Here is a 16,509-nt window from a genome sequence, read left to right on the forward strand (position 1 = left end):
TACACGGTATATACTGCATATATATATATATATATATATATATATATATATATATATATATATATATATATATATATATATATATACTGCATATACATGCAGTAAGATAGCAAGCCAGCTAGATAACAAATAGAGAGCTAGCTAGCTAGATAGATAGCGATCCAGCTAGATAGATGTTTATATGATGATATTATTGTTAAGTATATACTCCATTTGAATTATCGTCTGTTTTGATTTTTTTCAAACTTAATTTCTCTGTGTGAAAGCCGACATTTGAACCCCCCCGACCCCTTCCTCACCCTAAAAAAAACCCAAACTTGAGTCCATCCAGAAGAATATCCCCTCCAGCCACTTGCTCACATTTAGCGAATGGGCCCAACTGTAACCCAAGTGCTTTTCTCTTCCACCCTCGGACACCTCCCTGCCAAGATGTCTTCCCAGCATACACACCCACGTGCACGCATGTACGCAAACACACACCCCAAACACACACCTTGGACTCTTAGTTGTAAATGTCATAAATGTTCGAGGCACATGCGGGCCGACCTGACAGCGGTGTGCTAAAACACGACTTTGCTGTAATCTAAGACCTTTGCCTTTTGCTTCTTATCTGTCATCCCGCGGTTAAAGCGGCGAAAAGCACCGACTTAGACGGCAGATAAGCGGCCAAGCGCAGCAAAACTTATGCGGTCAAAGATGGGGAAGAAAAATAACAAATCGATTTCATTTTAACATGAAGTCCATCCCAAAAATAAATGCATACATAAATACAGAAATAAATAAACACATAAATATAAATAAACACACAAATAAATAAATACCTACAGAAATACACACAATCACACAAATAAATACATAAAGACACACATGCACAAATAAATAAATGTGTAAATACATTTGTGGCACTGTCGCGGCTTGGAATTGAGGCGGATTTATGTGGGACAGGAGATATGAGACAATCTCTTTTTTGTCAATGGATGCTACAGCTGCGTGTTTGCTTTTAACATTTAGCTTCTAATAGACGTGCACATTCTAACATGACGTCCCTGATCCACTGCTGAAAAGGATGCTTTGATCCTCTCCTGTTTCAACCTAGAACTGCTTCATGTCACAAAGAGGGTACAGACATTGCTGACGAATGAATGACTCTGTGTCTTTGTGTTTTTGTTATTTTTATTTTTTAACTTTGTTACTTCCGGGTTGAGTGAACGCTGGCACGTGTGGCTGCCGCTGCTCACCCGCAGAAAAAATATCCTGTGACTGTAAAGTGTACTTGAGAGTTTTGAAAGGCATTTATAAATTAAATGTATTATTATTATCTATCTATCTAGCAAGCTCTCGATTTGCTATCTAGCTGGCTATCTAGCTAGAAAGCTCTCTATTAGCTATCTATTAGCTAGCGAGCTAGCTTTCTATCTATTTGAGTTACTTTTCCTTTTGTCCATTCTAGCGCTTTGTTACAGCTTTGGCTGTTGTTAAAGCGCTATATAAATCATTATGTATGTATTTTGTACAACCACTCCCATTTCAAGATCAAATAACTCCAGAGCCACTTAGGAATTAACTTTTTTTTCTGCTGAAAGAAGAGAGACAAACATTTCTTACGCTGAATTGAATGTTTATGTAGTCCTACAACTCAATTTTCTGTGGGTCCTGGAATTTGAGTGAAAGTACAATAACCTTGGCACTCGAGTGGGCACGTTTTTGCATATCGCCTGGCAGTGCATGAGTTAATATTATTTTTTTTTTTTGGGGGGGGGGGGATTGATTAAGAGAATCAGTTTCCACATGATCGTATCACCCAATGTAAATGTGCCGAGATGTAAGAGCAGATGTGATTTGTCAACGTCCCGCAGGCTCACCTGGTGGCGGCGTTTGAGCAAAGTTTGGGCAACATGACCATCAGGTTGAAGAGTCTCACTTTGACGGCTGAGCAAAAGGTGAGCAACGTTTTATTTAAGGGACAAGCGACACCTTCGGACAAGTTGCGTCCATCATTTGTAAAATCGCTTCAAATCACTTCTACTGAGCGCATTTTACAAAGATTCCACGGCTTATATAGCTAGATTTTACCTTTTAAGACTCGCACTGATTATTCAGGAAGTCTTGTTTTCGAGTTGATGACGATGTCTGACGTGACGTCACGGAGGGAACGCCCCTGACTGAGAAAGCGACATTGGACACTGGATTACATTGGAGTCCAGACGGCTCGAATTGATACGGAAGGACTTCTTTAATTGATTGCAAACATGTATGCTTTCCTCTTCAGAACTATTTGAATCATATTCGTAGCTGGATGAGTAACAAGAAAGCATCTTTTTCTGAATCTGAAGCCATTGTTTTGATTCTGGAGCAAGGCAGTTTGTGATGGAGTATCTTGGCGTGACGTCACGAACAAGGGGGCGGGGCCTTCTGAAACTGGCCATTTCCGGTTTCATTTTGTTGCAGTTTTGGGACACTTTAAGTCATTTTTATTGGTCATTTGACTAAAAATATCAGCCTGCGTGTTTTGGGGTATTTTCGATGCTATAAAACGTTTTTCTGATGTCAGTTAGGAAACAAAAAAAATGCTGTGGGTTGTCCTTTAACTCTCCCGAATGATCGTTTCAAGTTGCTTTTCCTGTGGCAGGATTCCGAGTTGAATGATTTGAGGAAGACCATCGAGCTGCTGAAAAAGCAAAACGCTGTCGCTCAGGCCGCCATCAACGGCGTCATCAACACGCCCGAGCTCACGGCTAAAATGGAGACGACGGGTACGCACTGGTTTCTGTTCTTTTGTTTTGTGTGTGTGTGTGTGTGTTATAAAATAATATCAACAGTCAAACCTGGGGTTTCGACCATAATCCGTTCCAGAAACAGGTATGAAAACAGATTTGATTGAAAATCAAATGTCCCATTATAATCAATGTCTGCTTTGTTGTAATCAATATTTAACAATACATACACGTCGATTCACAATGGAATGCGAAACGAAGACAATCCATCGGTCATAATAAAGTGACATATCTGCTGAACAAGGCGGGGCCTCAGAGCTGTCCGGAGATGACAGTCAAATGACATTCCTCCCAATCAGAAACAGTGCTGGCGTACTTGTGCTAACGGACAGTCCGTATCTTGCTAGCTAGCTATTGTAGATAGCTAGCTATTTGCTATCTAGCTCCCTGGCCGGCTATCTAGATAGCTATCTGTTAGCAATATCGCTATCTAGCTGGCTGGCTACATATCTAGCTAGCTAACTATTGGCTATCTATTGTCTAGCTATCTAGCTAGCTTTCTATCTGAGTTACTTCCGGGTTGAGTGAACGCTGGCGCATGTGGCTGCCGCTGCTCACATGTATTTATTATTTATTATTTATTATTTATTATTTATTATTTATTATTTATTATTTATTATTTATTATTATTCTTATTCTTATTATTGTTATTATTATTCTTATTCTTATTATTATTATTATTATTATTATTATTATTATTATGCTGCGATTGGGGAGCCGAATGGTGCATTCAGGTGCGCTCAGTTTGCGCCAGAACCCATTTTTGGTTGTAAACCAAGACACAAAAAAACTCCCTTTTTTTTAATCGCAAACTGGATTGGTCAAGAGCAAAGATGTCCGAAAACCGAGGTATGACTGTTTAAACAAGAGGGTTGTCAGTTTGACTCCCGAAAGTCAAGCGATGTGATTGCTTTGCTCCAGCTGGCAGTCACGGCAACCTTCAGCAACTGCAGCAACAACAGCAACAGCAGCAGCAACCAGATCTTCGAATCAGAAGGCAACACTCCTCCGACAGCGTTAGCAGCGTTGCTAGCGCGACCAGTCATTCCAGCGTGGGCTCCAACATGGACGCCGATGCCAAAAATAAGAAGAAAAACAAGAAGAATTGGGTAAGATAAGACAAACGCTGTCAGATTTATTAGTTATTTTTAGTTAGTTAGTTTAAAACATTCTTTGTGTGTCTTTGGCTTTGTGTCTTTTTTCATCTTCCATCTCTTGTTTTTAACTTATATTAAAACGGTAATTTTGTAACTACTTGTCAACATGAGTCGAGTAATAAAATCATAAAACAACCCATGTAGACATCTAAAAAAATAACTCATTCACTGCCAGACAATGTGCAAAAATGTAGCCACTCCAGTGCCAGGGTTTTTGTCATTGTCACTCAAATTTGCTATCTATTTGCTATGTATTAGCTATCTAGCTGGCTAAATATTTTGCTAGCTATCTGTTAGCTGTATAGCTATCTCGCTGGCTAGCTATCAATTAGCTAGCTAGCTCGCTTTCTATCTATTTGAGTTACTTCCGGGGTGAGTGAACGCTGACGCGTGTGGTTGCCGCTGCTCACCCACAGACAAACTTATCCTGTGACTGTAAAGTGACCGTGAGAGTTTCAAATGGCATGTATTTTTATTATTATTATTACGAATTATTATTATAAATTATTAAATAGCATGCATGAATGCACTTTATCTGCATTCATGCATGGTATTTGCTACCTCTTTGCTTTCTATTTGCTATCTATTAGCGAACTGGCTAGCTGGCTGGCTAGTTAGCTGGCTATCTAGTTAGCTGTCTGGCTAACTATCTATTAGCTTTGTATTAGCTAGCTAGTTAGCTTTCTATATATTTGAGTTAATTCCGGGTTGAGTGAACGCGTGTGGCTGCCGCTGCTCACCCGCAGAAAAACTTATCCTGTGACTGTAAAGTGCCCTCGAGTGAGTCCGCTTTTGACTCCGACACGCCTGGCAAGTGTGTGTGGCCATCAAGACATATTTAACCCCCGCACGCCCTGTGCTGTTTTGTCTCTCTTGTCTTCATTTGCTTCGCTACACGCTGCAGGTCGCTGAGGTAAGAGGAGTGCGCCATGCCATGCCCACTAAAAAGCAGCTCCGTTTAGGTTACTAACCTCCCTCCTCCTCCTTCCTCCTCCTTTCCCCTTTTGCCACTGCTACTTCCTTGAAGCATTTTCCTTTCCGCAGCACTGCCTGTCCTGACACGCACCCTTCTTGAAGCTCTTCAAAGTCAAAGTCAGCTTTCTTATCAACTACGCTAATATGCGTGACATACAGCACAGCTGAAATCCTCTCGGACCCAGCGTGCAAGGCACTCAGAATGACTTTCACAAACATAATAAACACGAAAACGACAATTTGCGCAAGGGAAAAAAAAAAAAAAACACCCTGAAATACTTTGCCACTCTCAAAAAAAAATGGTATCTGTTTTTTTTTGTGATAAGAGAAATGATAAAGCGTACTAATAACATGACTTAAATAAATACACAAATAAATACACAAACAAATAATAAATAAATACACAAATAAATACATACGCACATATATATGTGCATATATATGTACATACATGAATTAATAGAACATTTCAAAAATGAATAAATAGACAAAGAAATACATCGATAAATAATATATGATAAATAAACCAATGAAATATGACTAAATAAATACATGCTTAAATACATAAAGGAAATTTAAAAAAATCAACAAATAGACAAATAAATAAATAATAGATAATAAATAATCGAATCAAATAAATATAGAAATAAATGAATGAATGAATAAATAAATACAACAAATAAGCAAATGAATGCATGCATACATGAATTAACAAATGCATAAATATGTAAATACATAACTAAAATTTTAAAAATCAACAAATACATAAATAGATAAATAATAGATAATACATAATCTAACCAAATAAATCTAGAAATAATTGAATGAATAAATGCATAAATAAGCAAATAAATGCATACATAAATGAAGTGATTTTCCTCGAGACTGAAAGCTGCTTGGAAGGTGCACAACTAGTAATAATAATAATACTACTAATACTAATACTAATACTAGTCAGCGTCAGTTTTCACTGCAGTGAATTTGATTTCCAACACCGTTTTCCACTGCTTTACTCGGCATGACCCTGCACTTCCTCCCTTCTCTTGGTTTTGGAGTGATTCCAAGACGTCAACAACATTTTCATGTCTTTCCCCCTTTTGTCTTTGTCTTTTTTTTGACCTGCAGTTGCGAAGTTCCTTCAAGCAAGCATTCAGCAAGAAGAAATCTCCCAAATCGGCTTCTTCCCACTCGGATATTGAGGAGATGACCGATTCTTCACTGCCTTCGTCCCCAAAACTGCTTCATAATGGCACCACTGCGACCAATCACATGCTCAGGAATACGCACTCCAACTCGCTGTATGTACACCTGGACTCCAATTATTGTCGAAATGTTACATTTATATATATATATCTACAGTATATCTATGCCGAGCTAGCTCGCTAGCTATCCATATAGCTATCTAATTAGCTACTTAGCTAACTATCTATTGTATAGATTATTATTTATTAGTATTTTAAAGATATTTTATATAAAACTATATATTTTTTAAATTACAGTAAAGTCTCGTTATATCGATATTCAAGGGAGTCCAAAAAAATATCGATATAACCGGGACTATCGATATATCCGACCATGTTTGCATGTAATTTTCTCCGTGCGTGCATAGAAATAGTATCGATATAACCGGGACTATCGATATATCCGATATCGATATAACGAGACTTTACTGTATATATATATATATATATATATATATATATATATATATATATATATATATATATATATATAATTGTATTTTAATTATTGTATTCTATTTTATGATTGTATTTTATTTATTATAGTACCTATGCTTGTCTGTGACTGTAAAGTGTCCTTGAGAGCTTTGAAAGGCGCTTAAAATATAACGTATTTATTATTATTATTATTATTAGTAGATTGCTGTGTGAGTGTGTGACATGCTGGCTGGCCAAAATTGCAGTTAAAAAAAGGGTCTATTTCTTTATTTGTTTAATCTCACTGACAGGTTGTCCGAGTGTTTGGACAGTGAGGCGGAGACGGTAATGCAACTGCGTAGTGAGCTGAGGGAGAAGGAGATGAAACTAACCGATATCCGCCTGGAAGCGCTTAGCTCCGCCCATCAGCTGGACCAGCTACGAGAGGCCATGAACCGCATGCAGGTTTGAGGGCGCCGAATCTCACTCGACGGCAGGCAGACGATCGGTCTTCAACGTGCCCGTTGGCGTTCTTCTTGGTAGCTGGAGATCGAAAAGCTGAAGGCGGAGAATGATCGCTTGAAGCTGGAGAGTCATGGCAACCGGACGGCTTCTCATGTCTCCGTCTCTTCGTCGCCACCCGGAGGTGGTCCGGTGCAGGTGCCGGCGTCTGGTGCGGGGGTCTCGCAGCACGGTCTGAACCTCGCCACAAGCGAATCCACCAGTTTGGGTAGGTGTCGAACACAGGAAGGTTGTCTTTTACTGCCGGCAGGGGGCGTAGCCATCCATGACCCACGCCCAACTTCTGCAGCCCTGTGCTAAGCTATTTATTGAGAGGACAGTGATACCTCACTTTACCAACTTAATCGGTTCGCACTAAGTGTGTGTAAAGCGGAAAGTTCATCTTCTAAACACTTCCAATGCAATTACAAACGGTTGATTGACCGCTCCGGTGAAAGATAAAATGTAAGACGAGAATCTTAATTGATCCGTTGCTCTTGTCAGACATGCTATTGGACGACACGGGTGGAGACGGGGCCATGAGGAAAGAGGGCCGCCTCGTCAAGATCGTCGTCAGCCTCGACGAGGACGGCATGTGGGGTCGGGTAAGTTTCAGAAATGTTCGGTTGAAGGTTTGAACACAGGAAGATTGTCTTTTACTGCCGGCAGGGGATGCTGTCATTCATGACAGATGCCCGAATTCTGCAGCCCTCTGCCAAGCTATTTGAGAGTACAGTGATACCTTGGCTTACGAACTTAATTGTTTCCCAGACAGAGTGTGTAAGGTGAAAAGTGTGTATCCCAAGAAATAATTTCCCATAGGAAACCATTAAAATGAGAATAATCCGTTCCCAGGTCCCCATAAAACATAATTTTCTACTTCCTAATTTTTTTAAGCAAGCCTTAAAACTACACAAAATAGACCTTATTTTATGTATAATAAATGTGATATGGTATTATAATTAAAGAAATTAACTGTACTGGATAATACATTTGTTTTATTGACCTTTGTGATGGTCGTTGATGGCTTGATGGAATGGAGTGGCCGGTTTCATCAGCATTAAACACTTGATGAGGAACATAACCTTCTTCTTTCATCATCTTGAGGAATGATCCCATGTAGGTGCTTTCTATGTGATAATTTTATCTAGTTCCTCATCAATCGTGTTCTGTTTAGCTGGGTTGATAGCTTTTTTTTGGGACACGACTTGTCCGGAGGCATCGGTTGTCCTTTAAATAGGCTACCTTCTTATTCTCCATCAGTAAGACATTGACGGAAAGCAAACGTTTTGGATTTTGGAAATCAATACAGGCGTGTTTTTCTTACTCATAGGAAACTCGCTGTCCGAGTTTCCTCATAGGCTGCATCGGCGTGAGCGGGAAGACCAAATGGGATGTTTTGGATGGAGTCGTCCGACGGCTTTTCAAAGTAAGAGTCGATTTCTCCGACGTCGCTATCAGACGTGGAATTTGAATTTGCTCAAATGGCAATTCTGTGTCCGTTAGGAATACATCACCCACGTGGACCCGCTGAGCCAGCTGGGCTTGAACTCAGACAGCGTGGAGGGATACAACATCGGAGACATCCACAGGCCACGTAGCCCCTGCGCCGCCCACACCCCCGAACTGCTACCGTGTGGCTACCTGGTGGGGGACAGCAACACGATCAACATCCAGCTCAAAGGTATCCAAAATGTCTGAAAACGACCATCTGGGTGTCAGCTGAAGATCCGACTTCCCGGTTATGATTTTCTGCCATTTTTTTCAATGATTATCTGCACCGAGTGCACTGAAAGAAAGTGGGTGTGGAAAACTAGTCTGCCAGCCATTGTGTCTTTCCCGAAAACTAGTTCATATGCCAAGATCTCGCGAATTTAATATTCGTAAAGCAAAAAGTTCGTGTTTTTTGATACGTTTCATGGCTCTACAGGCGTTAGCAGCGACAGCGTCGACTCGCTGGTATTTGACACCCTCATCCCCAAGCCGATGCTTCAGCGTTACGTCGCCCTGCTGAAGGAGCATCGCAGGGTCATCCTGTCGGGACCGAGCGGCACGGGAAAGACGTATCTGGCCAATCGGCTTTCTCAACACTTGCTGCTCCTCCGGGGCCGACCTTTGACCCCTCAAGCTGTCGTCACGTTCAACGTGGACCACAAATCCAGCAAGGTGAACATTTTATTTTATCGTGAGAGTTATGAAATGGAAATGTAGCATCTGGAATGTTGTGGTAGGAGCTTCGGCAGTATCTGTCGGGATTAGCCGAGCGGTGCAGCGGGGTGGTGGGTGAGGAGAGCCCCCTGGTGGTCATTTTGGATAACCTGCATCATATCAGCTCCCTGAGTGAGATCTTCGACGGGGTCTTCGACAGCAGCCATGAACACAGGTTGGGAAGACTCAAATTATTATTTATTTTTATTATTATTATTATTATTATTATTATTATTATTATTATTGAATGTGTCCACGTGTACACCAAATGCTCCCCAAAAATGTTTTCTTCTATTTGTAATTTGAAATTTTGATGGGATTTTTAATAATAATAATAATAATAATAATAATAATACATTTCATTCATAAGCGCCTTTCAAAACTCTCCAGGTCACTTTACAGTCACAGGAAAAGTTTTTTTCTGTAGGTGAGCAGTGGCAGCCACACGCGTCACATTCACTCAACCTGGAAGTCAAATAGATAGCAAGCTAGGTGGCGAATAGATAGCTAATAGCTAGCGAATAGATAGCTAATAGTTGGTGAATAGACAGCTAATAGTTGGCGAATAGATAGCTAATAGCTAGCAGGTAGATAGATAATAGCTAGCAGGTAGATAGCTAATACATAGCGAATAGACAGCTAATAGCTAGCGAATAGATAGCTAATACCTAGCAAATAGCTAAAATCTAGCGAATGCATAGCTAATACCTAGCGAATGGATAGCTTATACCTAGCGAATAGATCGCTAATACATAGCGAACAGATAGCTAATAGCTAAAAAAAGTTCAGTGAACTCTAGCGCGTGTGGCTGCCGCTGCTCACCCGCAGAAAACCTGATCCTGTGACTGTAAAGTGACCTTGAGAGTTTTGAATGGCACTTATAAATGAAATGTATTATGATTTTTCTAATATGAAGATCTTGCCCATGTGCATTTTGTCTCCCTTCAGCCCATATATCATCGGCACAATGAGTCAAGCTACGTCGTCTGCGACCAATTTGCAGCTTCACCACAACTTCAGGTGAACAAATTATGACTATTTTTTTGCATATTGAAAATTCTTCTGCCTGACATGATGTTTGACTTAAAGGACAACCGACACCTGCGGACAAGTTGCGTCCATAATTTGTAAAATCACTTCAAATGACTTCTACTGAGCGAATTTTATAAAAAATTCCATAGCATTTAGCTATATTTTACCTTTTAAGACTCGCGCTGAATATTCAGGAAGTCTTGTTTTCGAGTTGGTGATGATTTCTGACGTGACGTCACGGAGGGAACGCCCCTGACCGAGAAAGTGACACACAATGCATTTTGGGTAATTTTTTTCGTCTGAAAACACTGTGTTGATGGCGAAATCATAAGGAGAAAACATAAATAATGCGATGGTGAATCGTGTGTTGCACCAAGACACTTTAGTTCGCTGACGAAGCCTCTTGGATAGGAGGCGAAACGTCCGAAACCTTCACTTTTGTACAGATGACGGCTGAAGAAACCTTCTCATCGATCACCAAGACTACTATTTGATACTAGTAGACACAAATTCCCACCGGACAAATCAGTCCATTTCCAACTGAGCTTGGGCGCCATCTTGTGCATTTTCTGGGACGCTACGTTGGAGTCCAGATGGCTCGAATCTGAAGCCATTGTTTTGATTCTGGAGCAAGGCAGTTTGTGAAGGAGTATCTTGGCGTGACGTCACGAAGAAGGGGGCGGGACTTTCTGAATCTGCCCAGTTCCAAGCTCATTTTGTGGCAGTTTTGGGCCACTTGACGTCATTTTTATTGTTTTTGTTTTGCATTTGACTAAAAATATCAGCCTGCGTGTTTTGGCTATTTGAGATGCTATAAAACGTTTTTCTGATGTCAGTTAAGAAACAAAAAATGCTGTGGGTTGTCCTTTAACGTAACTTTTCATCAGGTGGGTGCTATGCGCCAACCACACAGAGCCAGTCAAAGGCTTCCTGGGACGCTTCCTGCGCCGGAAGTTGATTGAAATGGAAATCGGCAGTCGGACGCGTAACGCGGAGCTCGTCAAGATCATCGATTGGATCCCGAAGGTGTGGCACCATCTCAACCGTTTCCTGGAGACGCACAGCTCCTCGGACGTCACCGTCGGTGAGAGAGAGCCGGGATTCGTCGTAAACGTTGGCGACGTTAGCGAAGCGATGCTAACGTCTTGCGCGTCGGCGGCCGACAGGTCCTCGCCTCTTCCTGTCGTGTCCGATGGATGTGGAGGGATCCGGGGTTTGGTTCACCGACCTGTGGAATTACTCCATCGTTCCTTACATGCTGGAGGCCGTTCGGGAAGGATTGCAGGTGACACGCGCGCGCGCATACTTTTGAGGATTTAATCTTTAAGAAAATAGGTATGAAATTAACACATCGATGCACCAAAAATGCAGTATTGGCAGGCGATGTTTCATTGATATTTCGTGTTGACTTCTTTTTAATTTGAATCAATGGAATATTTGTTCAGTGCAAGACAAAACAAACAGTGAAAACAAACAATCTTTTTCAATCAAGACGTCAGTTTTCGGATTACTGTTTTTTTTTTTTTTAATTACGGTAATTATATATAATTAATTATATATAAAAATTACGGTAACAATATTTTTTTTAACTGTTTTTTTTTTATTACGGTAATTTCTTTCAAATTAAGTTTTTGCATTATTATATACACTGATGTAACTTTAACCACTGTGTACTGGTAATTATCTTGACACTAATAATTCCCTCTCCTGAATATGTTGTTCAGAGAAACATACATCAATTAATCAATCAATCAATCAATCAAGTAAGCAATCAATCAATAAATCTAAATCAAGCAACCAATCAATAAATAAAGAAATAAATAGGCCGATAAACAGACAAAAATAAATAAATAAATAGGTTGACAGACAAAGATAAATAAATAAACAAATAAATTACAAGTAATTATCAATGAATAAGCACATGAATGAATGAATGAAAAAAAATGAATAAGCAAATAAAAAGCGAATAAACGGATACACGAATAAATAAGTAAATAAATTGATAATTAAGTCGACAAACAAATAAATGAACACAAATAACTAAATAAATACATTACAAGTAATTATAAAGGAATAAGCACATGAATGAATAAAAACATAAATAAATAAATACATAAATAATAATGAATACGAAAATAAACGAATAAATGGAGACACAAATACACGAATAAATAAATAAACACGAATAGAAACAAACAAGTCGCTAAATAGGACAAAAATACATGAATAGATTATTTATAAATAAATAATCACATAAGGTGATAATTTATAAATAAACAAACAAAGAAGGAAATAAATCAAATAAATACATACATACATACACACACACGTACATACACACACACACAAACACATACATACAGTATATAGATAAATAACGGAAACATGCTATGATCGGAATGAAAATTATTTTTGTGCGCTGTGTCCAGTTGTACGGCCGGAGGGCCGCGTGGGAAGACCCCGCCTCCTGGGTGATTGACACCTACCCATGGTCGGCGACGCCCGCTCCAGCCGATTGGCCCCCGTTGCTCCAGCTGCGGCCAGAAGACGTGGGATTCGACGGCTACTCGGCCCCAAGGGAAGGAATCCGGAAAAAGCCGCCTCAGAGCGACGGTGACGCCGACCCGCTGGTGAGTCAACTTGCAAAAATTGCCGGCAATTCACGATCACACTTCTGTGGGAAGTTTGCATGTTCTTTTTTTGTGCGCCTGTGTGGGTTTTCTCCTGGTGCTTCTTTGTCAGGGATGTTCAATCGGACACTGTGGACGAACACTCAAACCCAGAAAGATTGTCTTTACTGCCGGCAGGAGACGTAGCCATTCATGACAGACGTCTGAATTCTGCAGCCCTCTGCCAAGCTATTTATTGGGAGTATATGCAAATTTAAGTGATACATTAGTAAAACATACGTTTCTTGATTAGAATACCACACCTCTTGAGTCTAAGCACCAACAGCTGTAAGCAATAAAACATTGTCTTTTCCATAAACTGATAAATTTGTAACCTGGCTAATGAGCTCTTCCTGTGAAGGACTTTCAAGTCATAAATTGCTTCGGTGATAAATGAGTTTCCCAAGTCCTAAATTCTGTCCAAGACCAGATCTCCTAGATGAAGATGACAGTTTAACTTGCTGTGTCGGTTGACCTCAGATTGACCCCAGGTTGTCTATGCTTCAATTGCGTATTTGAGTCACACATGTTGACTAAGCATGTAATAGCATGAAACTTTGAAATATGATAACTTGTTATTCTGTCTAATGTCTATCATTCTTCCATCTATAAACACACCTTCGCATCTCCTTTTTTGTCGACTGCGTATGTCGATGAAAGCAATTTTTTTGACATCTCCAGATGAACATGCTGATGCGCTTGAAGGAAGCAGCCACGTCGTCGAGCCCCCAAAGCTACGACAGCGACTCCAACAGCAACAGTCATCAAGACGACGTCCTGGACTCGTCACTGGAGTCGACTTTGTGAGGCATTCCAAATGCGACCCTGTTCGGACCAGACTCCTCTCACTGTGAGAACCGCTTTCGGAAAATCCATCCACCTTAAAGGACAACCGACACCTCCGGACAAGTTGCGTCCATAATTTGTAAAGTCACTTCAAATGACTTCTACTGAGCGTATTTTACAAAGATTCCACCGCATATAGCTATATTTTACCTTTTAAGACTCACACTGAATATTCAGGAAGTCTTGTTTTTGAGTTGATGACAATGTCCTAAGTGACGTCACGGAGGGAACGCCGCTGACCGAGAAAGCCACACACAATGCATTTTGGGTACTTTTTTTCGTCTGAAAACACAGCGTTGATGGCAAAATTAGAAGGAAAACACATAAATAACGCGATGGTGAATCGTTGTGTGTTGCACCAAGACTACTATTTGATACTAGTTGACACAACTTCCCAGCAGAAAAATCAGCCAATTTCCAACAGAGCTTGTCCGCCATCTTGTGCATTTTCTGGGACGCTACACATCCGTCCTGACGCCTCAAAATGACCCGGAAGAACTTCTTTAATCAATTGCAAACATTTATGCTTTCCTCTTCAGAACTATTAATAATAATAATAATAATAATAATAATAATAATAATAATACATTTCATTTATAAGCGCCTTTCAAAACTGTCAAGGACACTTATTTGAATCATATTCATAATTGGATGATGGATTTTTTTCTTCTTATTATTATTATTATTATTATCACTTGGTAGCTATTTGTTAGCTATTATTTATCTGGCTAGCTATTTATCTAGCTAGCTACATGTATTCACTATCTAGCTTGCTGGCTATCTAGTTAGGTATCTGTTGGCTCACGATTGGCTAGCTAGCTAGCTTTCTATTTGAGTTACTTCCGGGTTGAGTGAACGCTGGCTTGAGAGTTTTGAAAGGCGCTTATAAATGAAATTTATTATTGTTATTATTATTATTAGTAGTAGTAGTAACAAGAAAGCTGAAATCTGTACACTCTGAAGCCATTGTTTTGATTCTGGAGCAAGGCAGTTTGTGAAGGAGTATCCTGGCGTGACATCACGAACAAGGGGGCGGGACCTTCTGAAACTGGCCATTTCCGGGGTCACTTTGAAGTCGTTTTGGGACACTTGAAGTCATTTTTCTTGGTGTTTTACATTAGACTAAAAATATCAGCTTGCATGTTTTGGCTATTTTAGATGCTAGAAAACGTTTTTCTGATGTCAGTTAGGAAACACAAAAATGGTGTCGGTTGTCCTTGAAGCGAATTTGGGTGCTGGCAACCCAAATATGATGAAAAAAACGCTTTTTCCGAGGACATAAGGACAACAGGAGTTTTTGCTGCACTGAGTTGTTTGAACTTAGTTTTGATTTGTTTTTCACCACCGTGGCCCGCGGCTCCTCTGCCGAGGAGCTTTTGACATCAGCGTCAGACAGAATAAAAGCACAGCAACCCCCCCGACAAGGTTCGAGGGGGTCATCGCCATCAGCACCAGCCGTCAGTCAGCGGACCTCCTCACCTCACACCCACTAAGTTGCATCATCAAGCGGCAATGCTCCTGTCACACCTGCAGGTGGCGACACATGCTCCTCTATTGACAAGTCGACCTTGGGCATTGTACAGCAGCACTTGACACTAATGCGCCACGAAATTATTATTATTATTATATTTATTTTATTTTTATTATTAGTAATAGCAGTAGTACACGTAGTAGTACTTGTAGTAGTACTAGTACGAGTACTAGGAGTAGTAGTAGCGCTTGGAAATCAAATGTATTATTATTATTATAACAAAAACAATAATAGTAATAATTATTATAATTATTTTAATTATTATTCATTATATGTATATAATTATGATTATTATAAGTATTATTATTAATACTCATAAATATTGTTATTATTCCATACTACTAGGAATAATATTTATAGTAATAATATTATTATTACTATTGTTGTTATTATTATTTTATATACCATTTCATATTGTATAATTATATATTACATTGATAATTACACCATAAAAGACTGTATAATAATAATTCTTCTTCTTATTATTATTACAATAACATTTTTGCAATTAATTGTTATTATTATTAATTATGAATGGTATGTATTCTAATTATTAATATAAGTATTGTTATTATGAATACTCATTGTTGTTGCTGTTATTATTCCATACTACTATGAATATTAAGAGTAATAATAATATTATCTTATATACCGTTTCATATTGTTAATATTAGTATATTATTATATTATAATTATATATTACATTGCTAATTATACCATATACATGCTGTATATTTAACAATAATAATATTACTATTATTTACAATAATAATAATAATCATTGTAATAATAACTACATTTCATTTATAAGCGCCTTTCAAAACTCAATGACATTCTTCTTACTATTATTATTTAATATACAGTATGTGTATTGTATATTATAATTATATATTATATTAATAATTATAATATACAATATAACTACTGTATATTAAATCACAATAACAATTATGATTACTTTTTTTTTAATTATCCTCCAGAGCTGTTTTGCGCATTAATTTGATCACGTAGCAAAGATGCTAGCATACACCGTAGCCACACAAAATGTCAGAAAAACCACCCCAAGAGAAAACCATGCCGACACAATCGAAAGAAGTAAAATGGGCCAAATGTTTAAGTCAATGCACAACATTTTGTTATGATTACATTTTTTAAGCT

General features: G+C 39.0%; 1 protein-coding gene across 5 annotated transcripts in view; it reads left to right on the forward strand.

Moving 5' to 3' along the window:
* nav2a (neuron navigator 2a) overlaps positions 1–15,541 on the forward strand; it is a 133,476-nt gene extending 117,935 nt beyond the window's left edge. For 3 of the 5 annotated variants that reach the window (XM_088991440.1, XM_088991442.1, XM_088991441.1), the window contains 16 exons: positions 1,857–1,940; positions 2,630–2,753; positions 3,696–3,883; positions 6,032–6,204; positions 6,876–7,029; positions 7,108–7,294; positions 7,570–7,670; positions 8,399–8,494; positions 8,572–8,749; positions 8,996–9,231; positions 9,297–9,448; positions 10,222–10,293; positions 11,193–11,389; positions 11,472–11,590; positions 12,735–12,935; positions 13,656–15,541. In XM_088991440.1, the coding sequence (XP_088847566.1) occupies positions 1,857–1,940; positions 2,630–2,753; positions 3,696–3,883; positions 6,032–6,204; positions 6,876–7,029; positions 7,108–7,294; positions 7,570–7,670; positions 8,399–8,494; positions 8,572–8,749; positions 8,996–9,231; positions 9,297–9,448; positions 10,222–10,293; positions 11,193–11,389; positions 11,472–11,590; positions 12,735–12,935; positions 13,656–13,781 (2,388 nt within the window). In that variant the 3' untranslated portion in view covers positions 13,782–15,541. Of the gene's footprint in view, positions 1–1,856; positions 1,941–2,629; positions 2,754–3,695; positions 3,884–6,031; positions 6,205–6,875; positions 7,030–7,107; positions 7,295–7,569; positions 7,671–8,398; positions 8,495–8,571; positions 8,750–8,995; positions 9,232–9,296; positions 9,449–10,221; positions 10,294–11,192; positions 11,390–11,471; positions 11,591–12,734; positions 12,936–13,655 lie in introns of those variants that run through there. The other 2 variants (XM_088991443.1, XM_088991444.1) reach the window with 2 other exon arrangements.
* Positions 15,542–16,509: the final 968 nt, after the last annotated feature.

This window comes from Hippocampus bargibanti, linkage group LG03 (genome assembly GCF_051943395.1).
Source record: "Hippocampus bargibanti isolate YZ-2025 linkage group LG03, ASM5194339v1, whole genome shotgun sequence".
Taxonomy (NCBI): Eukaryota; Metazoa; Chordata; class Actinopteri; order Syngnathiformes; family Syngnathidae; genus Hippocampus; species Hippocampus bargibanti.